The sequence below is a fragment of the Struthio camelus genome, chromosome 7 (genome assembly GCF_040807025.1).
Source record: "Struthio camelus isolate bStrCam1 chromosome 7, bStrCam1.hap1, whole genome shotgun sequence".
Lineage (NCBI taxonomy): Eukaryota > Metazoa > Chordata > Aves > Struthioniformes > Struthionidae > Struthio > Struthio camelus.
This window is the reverse complement of record NC_090948.1, coordinates 23548108-23566321: the sequence shown is the minus strand read 5'-3', so window position 1 is coordinate 23566321 and position 18214 is coordinate 23548108. Positions and strand designations below refer to the sequence as shown.

General features: G+C 58.4%; 1 protein-coding gene across 1 annotated transcript in view; it reads right to left on the bottom strand.

Annotated features, from left to right (window-relative positions):
* The window catches only part of PSD (pleckstrin and Sec7 domain containing), a 44175-nt gene extending 32487 nt beyond the window's left edge, over nt 1–11688 (bottom strand). Inside the window, exons 1-5 of the mRNA XM_068950315.1 lie at nt 11048–11688; nt 10678–10945; nt 10497–10599; nt 9420–9903; nt 2576–3019 (exon numbers count right to left, since the gene is read on the bottom strand). Of these exons, the coding sequence (XP_068806416.1) occupies nt 2576–3019; nt 9420–9903; nt 10497–10599; nt 10678–10945; nt 11048–11562 (1814 nt within the window). The 5' untranslated portion in view covers nt 11563–11688. The remainder of the gene's footprint in view (nt 1–2575; nt 3020–9419; nt 9904–10496; nt 10600–10677; nt 10946–11047) is intronic.
* Nucleotides 11689–18214: the final 6526 nt, after the last annotated feature.

The following is an 18214-nucleotide window of genomic DNA, read 5'->3' as shown; positions in this document are numbered from 1 at the left end:
CTGGTATCCTGTATCTCATGCTGGTTCCCACTCTAGTTTATACCGCCCATTCAAATCTTCAGTCCTGTCCACCAGGCAAGACACCAGATCACAACCACACCTGCCTCCATGTCTGTGATCTCTCATGAGGGCTGGGAGGGAAAACTATTTCAACTCCCGGGGAGCAGAGAGTTGGGCTGCTGCCTGCTGGGGTCCTGGTGCGAGTCCCTACTCCTGCCAAGCCTTGTTTTGCACGCTCATTCCTGGAGCATCTGTTTCAGACCGCTGCTGGAGCCAGGGCACTTTGCTCGTTTGCTATTATGCAGCATGGTAGGTCTGCAAATCAACTGCAGCCCAAGGTGCTGTGGGAGAGAAATGAGGCCTGTAGGGGTCCAAGAGGAAAGACCTACAGATGCATTTTAGGCTGAGCAATAAAAAGAATACCCAAAGGAATAATTTCTAAATGAGGGAAGGTAGTTGCTTGGGACTCAGAGTGCGTGTGCGTGCGTGTGTGTGCGTTAAGAAGGCTAGATTAGCTTGTATAGTATTATGGAAGGAAAGTCCAAGCCACAGGGTCCCCAGGCCAGGCTATGCAGTTAGGGCTACAGCTGGATTTCCCTGTGCTCCTCTTCTCCGCAGAGCAGAGGGGTGCGTGGTGCTAGATAGGGCTGGAAGAGAGCAAGAGAAGATTAGAGGCCCTCAAAGACAGGCCCAGCAAAAATCCACAGGGCAGCATGGTTTCTTCATGTTTCGATTAAACCTTCCCCAGGTTAGGAAGGATGCCAGCAAGCCCAGAACATATCTGGGCAATTGCTGAGGGGAAACCCCTCCATGGCCTCTGTCACAGCCCAATGCTGCTCCAAAACCTGCGGGAGAAGAGGAGCACAGAACCGCAGTGCCTTTGGCACTGCCGCCGCTCCCTGCTACAGGAAAAAATCTCTGTAGGCTACTTCATTGCCATTCCTGTTGTTAGCTGGAATCTCCCATCTTCTCCTGCGACCCCTGCAGAGGTGGTGACATAATAAAATGGCATCCTGTAAAGTGTAAGTGAGATGCTGTCCCCTTTGGTTTCTCTAGGGTGCTCTATTTTGGACTTTTGCCTTGGCAGAGGAATAGGAAGCTGATTCTTCCTCCAGAAAGCAACGACCATTGCTGGATACTGCCACCCTTTGCTGCTTTGTGCTGCTCAGACATAACCAGCTTTGCTGCACAGATCTTGCCTGGCCTCTGTGCCACCATGCCCAGGCTTCAATGTTAGGCCTGTGCTAAGGAAAGGGAAGACCTAACTAAGCGCTTCTCTCCACAGGACAGCCTTGGGGTGATCCAGAAACCACAGGTACCCAGCACTGCAAACAGCCAGAGGTGACACAGAGCTTAGTCCCCACATGGTCACCCCAAGCTGAGCCAGTGAGGGCAGTACAGGTTGCACCCAGAAGTGACACTGGGTTTGGTCTTGACAGGTGAGGGAAAGGGAAGCTTCTCCTCCCTCCATCATTTCCCTGGGCCATGGTGGGAAAGCCTACAAGAAGGGTGAGGGATTCAGGAGGCTCTTGCATTGCACAAGAGGTTGCTGGGGCAGAGGGGAGATCCTGCAGGGCAGCAATGGAAACAGGAAGACTGAAGCCGGCGTGAATGAGACAACAGGTTATCTAAGAGCCACTGGCTCTGCAGCTGAGCTATAAGATGGGACATGACATCCAAACTGGACCTGACTGCACTTCAGAGGAATGTACCCTGGAAAAGAGGAAAAGATACAGCCTGTCAACCAGCTAAGACCTTGCTGGGAGGGGAAAGAGTCCAAGCAAGGCACTGTCTCAGCTTGGATATGGTCTTACATATGGTCAGGTTGGAAATGGTGGGGCTGAGCACCCCTAGCCTGCTCCACCAGAGATCTCTCCAAGGGGGATGGCTGTTCTGAGCCTGGGTGCAGCCAGGCTAGGAGCAATGTAGAGGCAGAGTCACTAGCAGGCTGAGCTCATCTCCACTCTTGATCTCCCTGCATAGACAAAGCCAAGAAGGTTCAGGAGGTCGAGCCAGGCCAGAGCAACATGTACAGGACTGTGGAACTCTCGTCTTCAAGAAATAGGAGGCTGCTGCTCAGACGGGGAGGGACGCAGCAGTAGCAGGGAGTCTTTGGCCTCTAGGATGAAAAGGCTCTTTAGCATCTACTACTACCGACTTCTCATAGGCCTCTCCCTGCAGGCACCACAGATGCTGGACTGTCCTGCAGTGGGAACTACCACAGGACTGAAGTCTAGGGACTCCCTGCTTGCTAGGCTAGATGTAACTCCACAGTCCTTCAGCACCACCAAAGCTAATGAAGAAGAAAGGATGAGATGTGCTCTCACCTGCATGCTGACCGCTGTGTCATGGTGATTACTGGCCTGATCAGCCACTGGACAGGGCCAGGCCTGTCCTAACACACCAGGAACAGCTCATGCTTTATCCAGAATGGTCTTTACTACTGAAGATCCAGCACACCCAGTCCTGGCCCTTCTCCTCTTTCCCAAAGACATAGGTCAGGCTCTGGCCAGAGTTAGACTCAACACCCAGCCTTGGAGGTGCAGGTGGGCAACAGGTGACTTTGATCACTCACCTCATGTTGGAGGCCAAGGGAGTACCAAAGCTGTCCTCTGAGCAGCAAGGGCTGCGCCGGGCTCCCTTCCCTCGCCTCCCTCGCTCCTCCTCCCTCTCAGTCCACGGAGCATCTGTGGCTGAACTGGTCCCAGAGTCTGGCTCCAAGTGAGCCAGAGGAGCAAAGTTCTCCTCGATCAGCTTGGCGCTGTCTTGGATCTGTCCCTGTACTTCTGGGGTGAGGGTTGGGAGGTCGAAGGTGAAAATGGTCCCATGGGTGCGGGCTGGGGAGGAAAGGATGTCGATGGAGTCCAGGCTGGTGTAAGATGTGCCTTTGGCTCGATGGGACTCCATAATGCTCTCAAAATGCTTGCTGAAAGAGTCCATACCATCCCTGGAGAGGCTGTGCCCTAGGAGAAAGGGCACTGGAGACTTGAGCATACCCTGTGTGTCTCGATCCATGATCCTAGAGGAAAAGAAAGTGAGAAGAACTGGTCACTGAGGAGCAAGTGATCAAAGCCCAAAAACAAAAGCCCACGTGCTGCTCCAGAAGGAAACTGGGAAGGGCAGAAACCTCCTCTGAACATCTGTGGGACACTAGGCCTCCAAAGAAAAGCCCCGCCTGTCCAAGATACCATGGGAATAGGGACTGCATTGGACTCCCTCCAGACATATGCGTCTCCTTTAATGCGCCACAGACTTTTGTTCCTTTAGTGGCTCATCCTCATAAGAGGCTTATGAGATGGCTACTGCTTCCAGTCACTCGACTTGAGGTTAGATCCAATAAAGGGCTCAAGGGCCAAAAGCAGGACATGGTGCTTCAGCTCTGTTTTAGCCAAATCTGGAAGTGCCTGAATTTTCCATGTGCCTTCAGAGCTCCCCAGCACCCAGAGGCTCTTCCTGAAGCTGCTCAGAACAACATAGCACCTTTCTCCACGGATGTGCCACTGTGATCTCTCAGTGAAGTGCCCAGAGCGTGCCCAATACCCACCTGCAAGGTCTGCACAAAAACTAGGTGCTGACACCTGTTTTAAAGCAGGAGAAAAAAGCAGGGTGGCTGAGTGAGTAGAGCACCTGCAAAGGAATTAGGCTGAGATCAGCCAGGCTTACCTCCTAAGGGACTGCTTTAACCACTAGGCTATACCTTCCCTGACAAAACCTAACCACTGTGTGAAAAGTAACACGACAGATGATACCAGAGAGACAGTAGGATATCTTATCTTGAGAGCAAGGACCAAAACCCAGGGCTTTTCTCCTCATGGACACATCCTAACCACAACCTCTTTTGCTGCCCTGTGGCTCAGCTTCAGTAGGAAGCTGGGCAGAGATACACGCAGGGCAGCAGCACTTTCTGCTGGCTGGTCCCCAGGACCCTCTGGGACTCAGCGCAAGGCTATTCTGAGGTCCCAGGTTTTTCCAGGCAGTACGTAGGGAGCCTCACCCCCAGCTCTGGGCTTGGGGTCCTTGTCTGTTGACCCACGACCTAATGGCCAGGCTTAGCCCTGGCTAATCATCTTGTCACGTATCAACCCAGCAGTAAGGCCCAGATTGTCTGTAGCACAGGTCTGGGTCCAGGCCAAGACAAGAGTTTCTAAATCCTGAACCCCTGAGGACTTTGTCAGGTAAATGAGGTAAATTACCACCAGCCCATCAGTTTGAGCATGTGACAGTAAAGATATTTCCAACACAGAGAACATCAGTGCTTCATTCATATAAGCACAAATGCAACCATAAAAGCCAATTTTACTCATAAGCTGCTATCACCTTATTAAAGCACCGGAAAAGCACTTGTTATGCCACTGTCTTCTCTGATTAAAAGAGAAGAACTGATCCAGCTTGTCATAACATTTGTTATGAACAAACAGCTTCATATAGAGGGCTCAGAAAATGTATTGCCATCACAGGCACCAGACGACTTTCAATTAATTAGCCTTTGTATACTGCTCAAAAATCTCACTCCGATTATTTCACTAGGCTGTGAGCTGACAACTTTATTCCACCAGAAGGCCAGGTGGCTTCAAGGGGTGCTCAACTAAGCAAGAAGGAGGTACAAAGGGCAGGATGAAAGCTACTCCTGTCAATCCACTGATTTTTTCTCCAGGCTGTATTAGTCCTGCTCTACGTTCCTACCCATTCCAGAGGTGGCTCTTTTCAGGCATGGACAAGAGAGGAGAGACCTCTCTAACATTTATAGATGAGTTTACAGATGCAACTGCTCATTCACTGTCCTTACCATCTAGCAACCTTCTACTAAATCAAGCTAATTCTGCCAACTTAATTTTGCATCTAGCATCCAACAGGAGGGCCATGGGCTGTAACAGAGAGGGTAGCACTAGCAGACAGAAGGCACCTTGTTCCCAGGAGAGTTTAAGGGAATTGGGCTGAATCTTGTGATCAGGTATGTCACCAAAGTGCAGAAAAAACATAGCTGGTTTTGTCTCCACCATCCGAGCTCTGGGAACAATTTCTCCACCCTGAAATACCAAGCCAGTTCTACACAAACCAGTTCAGATCCAGAAGGACCTAGTCACAACAGCACAGGCACAATGTTGCCTGACCGCACCACTCCTGCTCAGATCTAGCTTCCCATCCGCCCTGCGCTGCCCAACCTTCCCTGCCTCTGGTTGCTGCCCATCACCCTGTGTCCTGCTCCCAGGCCCCCAGGAAGGCTGCGTGTTCGCAGGAAAGATCGGTGCAGAGACGCATGGTTGCAAAACAAGGGAAATGCAGCTGGGAGGAGCAGATGAGGGGAGGAAATGCAGAGACTGTAATTAAGCATCTGCACAACAGCAATGGGCAGTGGAGTAAGAAATATGTTTCCAGCTTCTGTCACAGGAACTGGTACAAGAGCCATAGTGATCCTTTCTTGGAAATGGGCCAGGTGGGTAAGTAGGGGAAGCGGACCCCCCTGGGGTCTGACACCACGCTGCATTACACGCGAACATCACAGCCACTGGTGCTGGGGGCCGAGGTTTACTCACGGGGTCTGAGCAACTGGAATTTAGCAGCCACGTCTCATGGCGAACAGAAGGGGAGGGATTCGCCCTGTTCTCTGCCTCGTGCTGCAGAGCAGCGTGGTCTCCGGCAGGAGGGGAGAAGAAGAGTACACTTCTCTGTTTAGGCCCTCTGGGGTTTCCTCTCTGCCAAATGCTCCAAGCCCATGATTATGCCCCTGCCATGCCCCGTTCCTCCTGCCCGCACAGGCATGGCAGGAGCTGCGCAGGCGTCCCAGTGCAGCCAGAGATGACAAGGCCAGGCACCATCACCCAGCAGTCCTTCACTTTATTCCTCTCTGAACAAAGCTCGTCTGTGGACCAGCCGCAATGGCTCCTTGTACTCCCCAAGACTCCTTTGCCTGCAGCCCGTCTCCTCCAGTTTGCCTGCTGCCGAGGTTCGGTGTCACAACCACAACCTGTGCTCAGCCATAGGTACTAGGGGCAGGCACTACACCGTACCTCACCCGGGAGCCGTTTCCAGGTGCCCATGCTTGCCTGCCATTCTCATGCTGTGGTTGCTCATGCCCCAGTTTTCACCTATTAGCTGTACACCTCTCCCTCTGCCCATCAGCACGTGGTGTGTGCCCACATCACCTGGCGCATCCCCTTTCCACCCCAGTGAGCAGAGGCCGCCCAGACCTGCTGAAAGCAGGAGCATCGTCACACGGGGTGGCTGCCCTTCAGCGCTGAGCTGCAGCTTTACAGCCACGCTAGACTCTGGGACTGAGGCTCTGGCTCAGCACAACACGAGAGGCTTGTGGCTACCGAGGCAGGTTAAGCAGATGCTTAAGCGTTTGATTACATTGAGGCCTTAACCATTTTTTAATCCCCACCAAGGCTTGCCCTGCAGCTATTTTCTCCCCGGCTGCGTGGCTCTCGGAAAGGGCTCCCCAGGTAGCAGATTTTCCAAGGGTTTTCCTGGGCCAGGCTGCTCTGTTCGCTAGCGAGAAAAGACAGCTCTGCCTCCCGCCAGCCCTGCACCTCCCGGGGGACCTGGGGACCACTCTGCAAAGCCCTCCGCCGCCTTATCCGCCAGGCCACCGGCTCTGCCAGCCACGCCAGGCGCCACGTGGGTGCCGCTGGCAGGGGCTTGGCAGCCGCAGCTGACAGCGCTCTGGGAGGAAGGGATTGGAGCCCATTCCTGCTGACAGGTCTTGGCTCTCCGGGACTAATGGGGCTAAAGACAGTAAAGGCTTAGACTAGTCATTAGAGGCAGTAGATCTGACTCTAAATATATTCGGCGAGCAGATTGGCCGGAAGAAGACACTGTTTCTTCTGTCACTTTCCTTTGCTTGTTTGATTTCGCGCTGGATTTTTTCAGACAGACGTCCTGCCAGCTGTTAGCACGCTCTCTTACTTTGCGATGGTAAATCGCACAAGATGCCCTTTAGCCAGAATATCAAGGGCAACAAGATAGTATCAAGCAAAAATCCCCCTTACAGAGGGTGCTAAACCCTTAAAGCTAGATTTTCAAGGGGATTTACTTGTCTAAATGCTGTGAATCAGCATCCAAAGGCAATCAGGTGCTTCAATAATTTTGTGGGGCTGGTTCTTCCCACCTACTAACAGCCTGCTCTGCGGAGCAACTGCTGGGATTGCGTCCCGAAACGCTGGCCCCCTTCAGCAGAGATGGGCCTGGCTGACAGTCGCGCTTGCAGCTGCAGAGCAGCGCTGGCTGCTGGGGGGCTTCTTTAGTCCCCCCCAGCATCACCCCTTCTTTGGGCAAGCAAAGCAGAAAGCTTGAAGTAGAAAACATCATTCCTGGGGACTGATAAACAGGAAGGAAGACTGCAGCGGCAGAGCGCAGAAACAGTGCGTAAGCAAAAACCCAGGGCTGTAATGCAGGTATGAAACAAGCTCACATTTCTGGACTAGTGATCTTCAAAGCGTTGTCTGCAGGATCCGCGGCTAACTGGGAAATATTTTGGGGTTTGCAAATCCAAAAGTGCAAATCCACTGACAGACAAAGAAGCCATGTAAAATGACCATGACACTCCTATATACACATTGGTAATTATACAGGGAGCATTGTGTCTGGGAGTAACAATACATTTAAGTATAATTCAAGATTTCTAGCACTGTCTGGGGAGATGCAGAAAGGCGTTGCAGGGGACAAAAAGCAGGTCTAGGCCTACAGCTCATAAGAATTGCAATGATCCAGTACATATTTGGAAATAAAATAACACCATATAAAGCAAGTTGTGTGTAGCAATAATACTATCACTTTAGGCCTTATTCAAAACTTCTGTCACAAATTCATTTGGAGGAAAGTACATTTCCTATCAAAAATGGTTTATTTTCTGCTTTATTGCACAACCCTAAATTTTGGAGGACCAGGCAGGAGACAGGGAGAGACACACCTGTTCCCCTCCACTAGAGATGCAAGAGCTGGAAAAGCCCACGGGAGAGAGCCGGTCTCCTGCGAAGTGGGCCCCACCATCCGTTTCAGCCCAGGGCCTTCATGCTTTTCTTTCCCAGGGCAAGGGCACCACTGGGGGTTAGTTTTTCTTTTTAAATCATCTCACCCTGAAGTCGCAGCAGGGAGCTTTGCTCTGCAAGGGTCAGCCCCAGGGTTGAGGGTGCCTGGAAGTATTTCATGGACTGAGGCAGGTCAGCCCCCTCGTCCCCTGCTCCTCCACAGCCTCACCCAGCGGCCCTTGGGCTGGTTCCCAGAAGAGGGATGGCCGAGTCTGGACTCAGGGTCTGGACAGCGTCTCTCCTCCAGCTAAACGTGCTGCTCTCTGCTGCGATACGCTGCCAGGCATCTCTGCCCTACACCACTGCACGGGCTGCACTGCCTGGCACCGCGCTGCGATGCCCTGCATCTCCCCTGATGCTGCCACAGCGAGGGTGGCAGTGACGTAGCCCCAGCCTGATGCCCCCAGGGAGCCAGTGCTCTGCAGACCATGCCACAGATCCACCTCTGCTGGGAACTGGGGCCCGGTTCAAAGCCTCTTTAGGCCAGCGTCAGCAGTCCCAGCACCAACCGTGGGCTCTGGATCCGGCCCGGAGCACCTCTCTCCCAGCCTCCTGCTCTGCCTTTCCATCTTTCGAGCTCGTTCATTAGACACATGGATGTCCATCACCATACTCTAGTCGCCCGCCTGGCCCTTGCTGCCAGGCCAGAAGACCATCTCTCATAGGACCTGCATCCTGACCGCCAGTGCCCACCACAGGACAGACAGCATCCCCAGTGACACTAGCTGGCCATATGCATGGGCAATTGAATTAAAACCATAGCGTCCTCTGCTCTCATCAGCACCCCATTAAAGAGTATTTCGCCACACGAGCGAAAACATGATGCAGAAGAGAACAGTGTGGAAAGGCTCTTTCCAGCCCAAGGAATCCCAAACTCTTTCCCAAACACAGCAAACAACCATCACGGCCAAGCAAAAGGGCTCACGCCCTGCCACCGAAGCACAGACGTCGGGGGAGGACAGCCTGGCACCCGCCCGACAGCACACAGCGCCACCGAGGCATGGCTTAACCTCACGCGCCCCAGCGCTCTCACCTGAAGGCCGGGCAGGACGGGGGAGGCAGGACACGATTAACCTGGCAGGACTCCCCCCGCGGGGAAGCCTCGGGCCCTGGCCCAGGCAGGTGACCTGGCCCGCAGGTCTCACCCGGCGAGAGCGGATCCCGCGGCCCGGTGCGGAGTCACCAGCACCGCCTGCCTCTGCTGGGCGGCGGGGGCCTCCCCGAGGCCTTGCCCGGCGCGGTGACCCACGGCCCGACCCCGGCGCTCCACGCGCAGAGCTGCCGAGACTTCTGGCTTCGGCACCGTCTCGGCAGAGCGGGCCGGTTCGTCACGCGCGTGGGATAACGCAGCAGGGCGAGAGGAGCTTTTCGCCCTCGCCCGCTGAGCCTCACCTTTGCCTGTTCTGCCTCGGCGCCTCGAGCACCTCGCCATCCTCAGCGCCCCGCGCGCCGCCCGCCGTGCCCTCGCCCCGGCGGCGCTCGGCAGCGCCCCGGGCGGGCGGCTCCTCCGGCGAGCTGCCCCTCCTCCCTGGCGTGCCCGCAAAGCTCGGGTTGCTCTCGCTGTCCTTCTGGCTCTCAATAGCCGAATCCACCTCGTCCTTCTCGGCCAGAATATCGTCGATGTTGGTTTCACGGTAGCACCTCAGTGGCACGGTGTCCAGGTCTGTCTCAGAGTACTTCACTGTCCTCCTTATAATCCCCGTCTCACAAAAGCCGGGCTTCTTGCAGCCCGGAGGAGACACCTCTATCTCCACCTCCACGTGGCTCAGGCTGTGCTCGGCCACCGAGCTGTGCGGCTCCGCAGGCAGCAAGCGGCCGGGCTGCTGCAGGGCCTTGGCGAGGGGAGCGGCATCGGGGGCCTTCTGCGCCGAGCTGCCTGAAAGAGAGCCCAGAGCACTCAGGGGCAGGGCGCTGCGCCGGGGCCACGGGCTTCAGGAGAGCAGTTTGCACCTGGGGAGCGCAGGGGAAGCTACTCTTGCGACACCACCTGTACACCGAGAGCAGGCTCATAGGCGTCACAGGGCGCCGAGGAGACACGAGCGGGAGCCCGAAGGAAAGAGAGCGCTGGGAGAAGCGGAGATGGGAAGGGAAGGGGTGGGCTGCTGCTGGTGCTCCCACCCTGCGCTGCCCCACAGGGACACGTGCTGGCCCGGGCCCACAGCTCTGCCTGACCGGCAGCCTGAACCCCAACACCCTGCCTGCAGAGGGGCCAAGGGCTGAGGTTAGGGCCTGCATGGCCCCACGGTTTATGTGGCTGGTGTGTGCAGGCTCTGGGGGAGGACAGCTCTGGCCCCAGAAGGACACAGAGTGCCTGATCGCGGGGGATCTCGGCTGTCCTGCGTGCCCTGAGCCACGAGACCTCTCCCCTCCCCAGGGGACAGACAACCCCAGAGAGCCAAGACAGACTGCGATGTGCAAAGCAGAGATTGATCCAGCAGAGGGAAAACTCCCCCCGCACCCGCTTCTCACCTGTCCTGGGAGCATCCAGGGAGCCGTAGAAGAATTCCCACTTGGCCCTGGCCACGCGCTGGGCATGGGCCGAGCTCTGCCGGGGGTACGCCCACGAGCTTCCCTGCGGGACACAAGCGCAGTGAGCCGGCGGGAGGCCCCAGGGAGGGCCGAGGCAGCCGCCGAGCCACCCGGGACCTACCTGCTGTCGAGGCTCCGGGTTCAGCAGGCTCCTCGCCGGCTCCTCCGGGGCGGTCTGCAGCCCGTCGGCGAGGGAGCTGAAGAGACAGCTGGCGTTCAGGGCGCAGGCGTCCCTGCCGCTGCCCCCGCCAGGCTGCGCGTCCCCCAGGCACCTGCTCCCGGCCAGGAGGGGGTCGGACACCGACGCCTCCAGTTTCAGCCTGCGGACGAGCTGCTCCTGCAGCTTGGGCTGCGCGGGAGGGGTGCGCGAGCCGCCGCCGTGCCCGTTCCTGCCGTCGCACGCCAGCGGCGAGGCCGGCGCCCGGAGGCTCTCGCTGCCCCCCGGGAGCCTGCCCGGCGCGGGGGCCCCCCCGACACCGGCCCCACCGAACTCCAGGCTGCGGCTGAGGCCGTGGGGGCCGTCCTCCGGCGCGGGGAGGCCGTTCAGCGTCTTCACGCTGGCCTTCTCGATGAAGCGGAAGGTGACGACGGAGCTGCGCCCGTCGGGCGCCGGCGCCACCAGCGGGCTGCGGCTGCCCGGGGAGCCCAGCGCCGGGCTCTGCCTGCCCCGCCGCGGGGTGCAGGGGGCCGTGGCGTGCCCCGCGCTCGGGCAGCTCCCGCTGCCGAAAGGCCCAGTCTCCGCCGGCTTGCGGGCCAAGGAGCCGGTGCTGTTGTACTGGCCGAGGGGGCAGCGCCGGGCGTCGGGGGCCAGGCCCTTGCGCAGGAGGTGGAGCCGGCCCGCGTTGAGGTTGGGGGTGAGGCAGCGCGGGGGGCTGTAGGTCCCGGGATCAGGGCTCGTGGCGGCCACCAGCCAGGGCCTCCGGTCCACGTTGCGGGGGAACGGCGGGGGCGAGGTGGCGCAGCCCTCTTGGGGGCAGAAGCGGACAACCGCCCCAGCCTGGGCCATCCTGCCGGAGGGGGCACGGGGATGTCAGGTCTGGAGCCAGGCAGGGCAGCAGGGGGACGGCGAGGAGCTTTCCCAACACCCCTGAGAGGACGGCTGGGCTGAAAGGCAACGCATCCTTAGGCAGCCCTAAAAGAAAGGCAAGAACAGCAGGTTAGAGGAGAGAGGACGCAAGGAAAGAGGCATCTGAGAGGCAGGCAGGAGACGGACCCAGGACCTGGCTGGCGCAAACCAGAACTTGGCCCAGACACACGGGACACAGGTGGCCCAGGAAGAGCAGGGACCTGGTGGCCCTGTCTCCAGACCCTATGGCTCATGGAGGAGCTGCTGCCTCATGCTGACACTTCTTGGACAGACCAGCACTGCACACACACCGGCAAGGGTGCACCAGGCACTTTTAAAGTACTTTTTTTTTTTTTTAAATCAGATTGTTTTTATCTGAATCGATTTAATCCTGGTTTAGGTTGAATATCTTTACTACCTGTAGTCTACTAAAATCACTTCAATAAGGGGGGAAAAAAGATACACTGGATCACTGAGACGTCCTCAAATTATACTGGCTTAAGGAGTTTAACAATACTCAGAACCAGCAAGAGGCCGCTCTCCTTGGAGGTCAGCTCGTGTTTTAAAGCATGTTGCCCTGTCACATGCTGCAGCCAGTATCCGTGGCACAGACAGAGCTGTCAACACCAGCAGATCCAAAACACTTGTTAGGACGAGTGAGCCGGCCCTGGGGGCAGAGAGCCCAGCCAGCAGAGCGGCGGTGCCGGGCGCGCAACCGGGCTCGCAGGCAGCTCGCGTGCCTGTCCGCCGCCTCTGCCCAGCGGCTGTTCATTTGGCCCTGGGACTGGTCGTCCTGAGGCGGTGGGGCTGGAGGCTACGCTGGGAGGCAGGGACCCGGCGCCCTCACCGGCACCCTTGGCAGGGCTGAGGCTACTTTTCTTCCTTACAACAGGGCCAGGACTTGTATTTATCTTTCACCAAGTTTCTCTGAATTCCTGGTGTGCAGAAGCGATTCTACCTCGACTCCTTTGGCTTTCAGACGCAGCGATAATAATTCTCTCACTTAGGTCCCTTCATTTGAAGGTAAGAAACAAAATGCCATTTGCAAATGGAGGAAAGCATGATTTCTTCTTCCTGTTTCTAAGTGCAGACCAGACAGGTTTAAATTCCCAACACCAAGAAGATGAAAGATGTGGAAGTGGATTTTCCAAGGTGTTCAGGCTCAAGAGATGCAGAGACATAACTGAAAATAGCCAAAATCACCCACGTGGAACAGGCGCCTATCTATCATCACTGTTACACTTCTAAAAAAAATCTGGTTCATACTGAGCAGCGGCAATCTATAGTTCACTCACTGCACTAAACACTCTCCCGTTTAACATGTCGGTTTCTTGTTTTATAGTCTTTTCCTCCCTTATGGTGGTGTTCACATTCAAGGTTGCTTAAATTAACCGATCAATAGTAACAATGAGGGCTTTATACATTTCAAATGAAATTCCAGTTGTCATCCAAACGCAGACTGACACACATGCCAAGGGAAAAAGTTATCGCTAGAAAACAGTTGGCATTCACTGTAACATAACAAATGTATAAAAAACAGCCTATCTCAATACACATAAGTTATTGCTGAAAAAAAGGGGGGTGAAATGCACAGGAGGAGCACAGTGTGTCCTCCTCGTTATCAAAGGAGGATTATCAAATTCAGTGTAAAGGCCAAATCCATCTACAAGTCACTGCAGCTGAATTGTTACACCATCCAGCGGAGTGAGCCTTTCTTTAATCATAAAAGCTAAAAGGCACAAATACAACAGAGATGAAAAAATCAGTGATGTAGCTAAGGTTTCCTCCTTGGTGATTTAAATCATGAATCAAATTGCTGCTCTTTAAATCACTGTGATGAATGGGCTGGGCTGTAAGGCACTCGAGGGCTGGAGGGAGCCTTGCTGGTCCCACTGCCTCAAGGCAGGAGCCTTGCAAAGGAAGGCTACACGGAGGGAGACGAGGCAGCCCCAGGCACGCGTTCAAAGAGGGCAAACTCCGGAGCTGCAGTGTGATAGCCGGGGGCTGCACCTCAGCGGGGGATTTCATTTGTTCAATAAATCACCTTGCACATACATGAAACTCGCTCCTTGTGGCTGCCCCTTCCTTGCCGCCAAAGGGACGGCCGGGGGGCTTTCCCGGCCCTCGTCTCGGGCTGTAAGCGGCGCACGGCGCCGTGCGGCGCGGCCCTCGCTGAGCCGGGCCAGGCGGGGCGGCGGGGGCGAGCGCGGGTGCGCGGGCACGCGGCCGGCGGGCCGCACCGGGCAGAGCCCGGCGGAGGGGCCGCGGAGCGGCGCCGGGACCCCGCGCCGGGGGCGGCCGGCCGGGGCGGCGGCGCGGCACCTGCCGGGGCCGCTGCGCTCCCGCGGGCGCGGCGCGGCGGGATCAGCGCTGAGTGGATGTGACATCCATCCGGATGAGGCGGGCGCCGGCTCCCGCCGCACCGGCAGGGCGAGGGGCCGCCCGGCCGGCCCGCTCCCCCGAGCCGCCGCCGCCCCGGCCCGGCCCGGCCCACCGGGGCTCCCCCCGCGCGGCGGCGGCGAGGCGGGGCCGCCCCGGACGGCGCCGCCTGCCCCGGCGGGGTGCGGGGGCCGGCCGGGGGTGCCGTGCCCTGCCCGGAGCCCCGCGCCCCGTCGCGGCCGCACCGCCCCGCCACCCCCGCCGCCGCCGCCGCCGCCGCGCCCGGCCCCCCCGCAACTGCCGCAACTTTCCCAGCGCCGGGCTGCGGGCTCCGGCCTCCGCGCTCCGCTCACCGGGACTTACCGCGCTCACCGCGGCATCCTGCGCGCCGCTGCTCTGCTCCGCTCCGCCCCGCCCCGCCGGCGGTGCGGTGCGGTGCGGTGCGGTGCGGTGCGGTGCGGTGCGGTGCGGTGCGGTGGTACCGGCAGCCCCAGCCCGGCGCTCCCCGCCGCGCTAATCCCGGCCGGGGCTGTCACTCCGCCCCGCTGACAGCCCCGCCAGCCAATGGGAAGCTCCCGCCGGGCGCCGCGCCCCGCCCCCGCCCGGTGGCACCGGGCACCGGGGCACGCGGCGGGGAGCGGGCGGACCCGCCCGGCCCGGCCCGGCCCGGCGGGGGCCCGTCGTGTGCCGCCCGTGTGCTGGTGCGCGCAAGTCCTTGTGCTCTGGCGTGCGCACCCCGTGCGCGGGTGCTGTGCGCCCGCGTGTCCTCGGGCCGCGGCGGGCGCGTGCCTGCTCGGTGCGTGCACCCTCGCGCCTGCCTGCGCGTCCCCGCTCGCCTGTGCGTGCCTCACCCCGTGTCGGGGGGCGCGCGTCCCCCTTCACCGGCGGCACACCCCTGCGCGCGTGCCCGTGTGCCGGCGGGCGCGCACAGCCGCCATGCGGGGAGCGGGCTCCTGGAGGGGCCATCTGCCCGCCACCACCCTGCCGTGGGGCTTCGCCCAGGCCGGGCAGCTGGGGCTCCCAGCTGGGTCGGCTGCGGGTGTGGGGGCCCCGCGGCCACCCGCCGCTGGCACAGGGAGAAGGGGGCGGCAGCCAGCGTAGGGACCGTTGGGTCCAACGGGGCCTCCCAAGTCCCCATCGCTGCTGGCGGCGTGGGCGGTCACCCAGGGAGCCCTCCCGCCCCGCGCCCTTGTCTGCCCTGCTGCTGCTCGAGGACCGCTAGGACCCACGGCCCAAAGCCGTGCTAGGACGGGTCCCCACCAGTGGGCCGGGGACGTGCTCTCCGGGGGGGTCCCACCCCAAGTGTGGGAACACGCCACCGCTGCGGGCTGCTGCGGCGTCGTGGGCTGCCACTGCACCTCGCCAGCCAGCGCTCCCCGTCGCCCCGGGCTGCCAGATCGATTCGCTAGTAAACAGCACTTTATTACCCAGCCTGGCGATCGCTGGTAAGCGTGCGAGCGTGTGAGCGGGGGCCCAGGAGAGCTGGTGCCTCACGTGCATGCAATGCCTTCAAGAGGATTTGGGGGGAAGCTTCCTCCTTCTTGGTGTTTTCTCTGCTTGTGCGAGCCCAGCCCGGCACCCACCTGCCCTCACTGTCACCTCGAAAGCTGTCCCCTTCTGCCCGCCCAGCACGGGGAAGCAGGGAGAAAGCAGCAGCCGGAGCACGCTCTCCTCGTATCTGATGCATCAAAGCGCTGCCATTTTCCCCCTCCTCCTGCAGGCTGCCGCCTGTGCGGGGCCCCGCTCCCCCCGCCTGCGGTGGCGGGTCCCCGAGCTGCCTGGCGCGCAGACGGCTCTCCCGGCCGACTCCGGCGGAGCTGGGCTAATTAGGGGCCTCGCTGCCATGGGATCAACGACCTGATTCCTTCAGCAGCTTCTTGTTGGCAGGAGGGCAAGGGGGGGGAGAAGCTTTTCTCTAAGCCGCAGCCGAGTGACAAATTTAACCAAGTGGAAGAGCTCAGAGCTTTCCCGGTGTGCCTACACCAGGACAAGGCAGGCTCGTGCCTTCCCAGCACCTGCCAGCAGCTCCGATCCAAGGGGCAAGACCCCACAGGAGCAGGGCTGGCTGGCGCTGGTGGCTGCGTGGCGAGGCAAGGGCTCCAGGGGGAAGTCCTCTCCTGCCACCTTGGCTGGAGCTCCAGGCCATTCATGGAAAGCACATTTCCTTCTACGTTTGTGTTTCCTCCCACAATAGCTGCTGCTCTCCCTACCACCATCTGCTTCTTGCTGTGTCCCCCTCTCCTTCCCACTGTCCCAGTGTCTCCCAAGGGACACGCTCACGTGCGTGGGTCCAATCAGCACTGACATGAGCTGTGCTGGACCAGGAATTAGCCCTGGCTCCCCCTGCTCTCATGCCATGAATTCCTGCCCGCTACCCCAGCTGAGGCAGGGCAGGAGCTCCTTCTTCCGAGGGAGCAGGGAATTCCTCTGCCAGATGGTGGAGAAGGGGACAGATAAAGTTGCTTAGGCCTCCGGGTGCAGCATAGCCTTGCAAGTGGGGACAGTCACCCTGCTAGAAAGTGCGTGTTCCTCACTGTAACCTGAAAGCACCACAGAAATAGTGAGCCTGGTCCTGCGGGAGATGAGAGCTTCCGATTCCCAGCAAGGGCAAGGCAAGCCGAGCTCCCACGTCTTCCATCCCGCTGAGGGCTCCAGGGCAACAGATTATGTTCCCCCAGTGGGCTCCCCTGTGGCCCAGGCTTAATTACACAGCTCCAATTAATCCTTTCTGCCTTCAGTGCCAACACCCAAACATCCTAGCTATATATTTAAAAAGCCACTGCAGTTTAAGCCAGGTCTTTAATGGGTTGATGCACTTATCTGTTATTCCACCAGGCTGGTGGTTAAGGATAAATGGTGAAAATACTCTTCCGTGACAGTCTATTATACAGATGTTGCTTTACAATGTACTGTGGGCAAAAAGACAGTAGTGGAGATGGGCCCCAGGGTCACCCTGGAGCCACCGTCTCCCCTTGCAAATCCCCAGAGAAACCCAAGGTTATCGCACAGCTCTTCCAGCCGCAACCCCCTGTGCAGGGTGATTGCATGCTCTGTCAAAGTCCCTCTCTTCCATCTCAGAGGAGTGATTTCTTTGTGTGCACACCTGAGATCAGCCTCTATCTTTCCAAATCGGAGGAGTCACTCGGGATGACTCCACACAGCACTCACGCAGAGACAGCCCCTTCGGCCCCTCTGCCTGAATTCAGGCTTCTGAAGGGACCCAGCATCAGAGGAGACCATAGCCACAGTGTCCAGTGCTCCTTGCCGCTCCCTGGTGTGGGGCAGGCCCATGGCACCACAGCAGGATCTTTCAGGGGGAAAGGCACTCTTGGAGAGGACACAGACTGCAGGAAGTTTTACCGGGGGAAGGAGCCTGGGAGCGCAGATTCTTGCCTGGATGCATCCCAGGCCAGGACTCCCCATACCCACCAGCCCTAGCCCATGATCCTGGAGAGATGGGGCTGCCAGAGCAGCAGGGGAGAACTGAGCCCCAGCCAGGGATGGCCAGGTGCACTGCTAATGGCACGTGAGCACATGGCACTGGGACATTTGCCAGCACCAGCACTGTCCACAGTCAGGATGAGGGCAAAGGTGCCAGTGTGGTAAAACTGCCCTGGAGATGTGGAAGGTGAGGGCCCAGCACAGTTTCTGAGCCAAAAATAATCTCCCTGCACAGCAGCCAGGGGAACAATTGTGTGGGAGTATCTCTTGTGGTAAAGAGATGCTCAGGGAAAAGGCAGTCTTGAAGAAATGCACTTAGGAGAAGATTTCCGGCTAGTGGGCTTTGTACTCAGGCGAGGACAGAGCTTCCCGGTATGCCAGCAGGCTGCTCATCAGACCCACCTCACTCCAGTGAGTCACCTCACCAAAGAGATGAATACAGCTTGAAACAACGCAAACCACTGGTTCGTTAGTGTAGCCTCCCAGGACACAGGTGGCACTGTGGGGCAGTTCTTCAAAGTTGCTCTTCAACCAGTCTCTGAAATGGTAGGATGTGATCCTTTCCCTCCATCTTCAAGAGTCACATGGGAGAAACCCAAACCTTAAGAGCAAAGGGTCTGGCCTTGCATAGGGAAGTCCCCTGGGAGGTTAATGGCTACTCTTGAAGGAGAGAGAATCCAAGGAGGGAAGGAAGTGGATTGCTCAGTGATTCACCCAGTGCCATGCAACTGGCCAGTGAGCAGTGCTGGCTTCAGTGCTGCCCCCTGAGCTC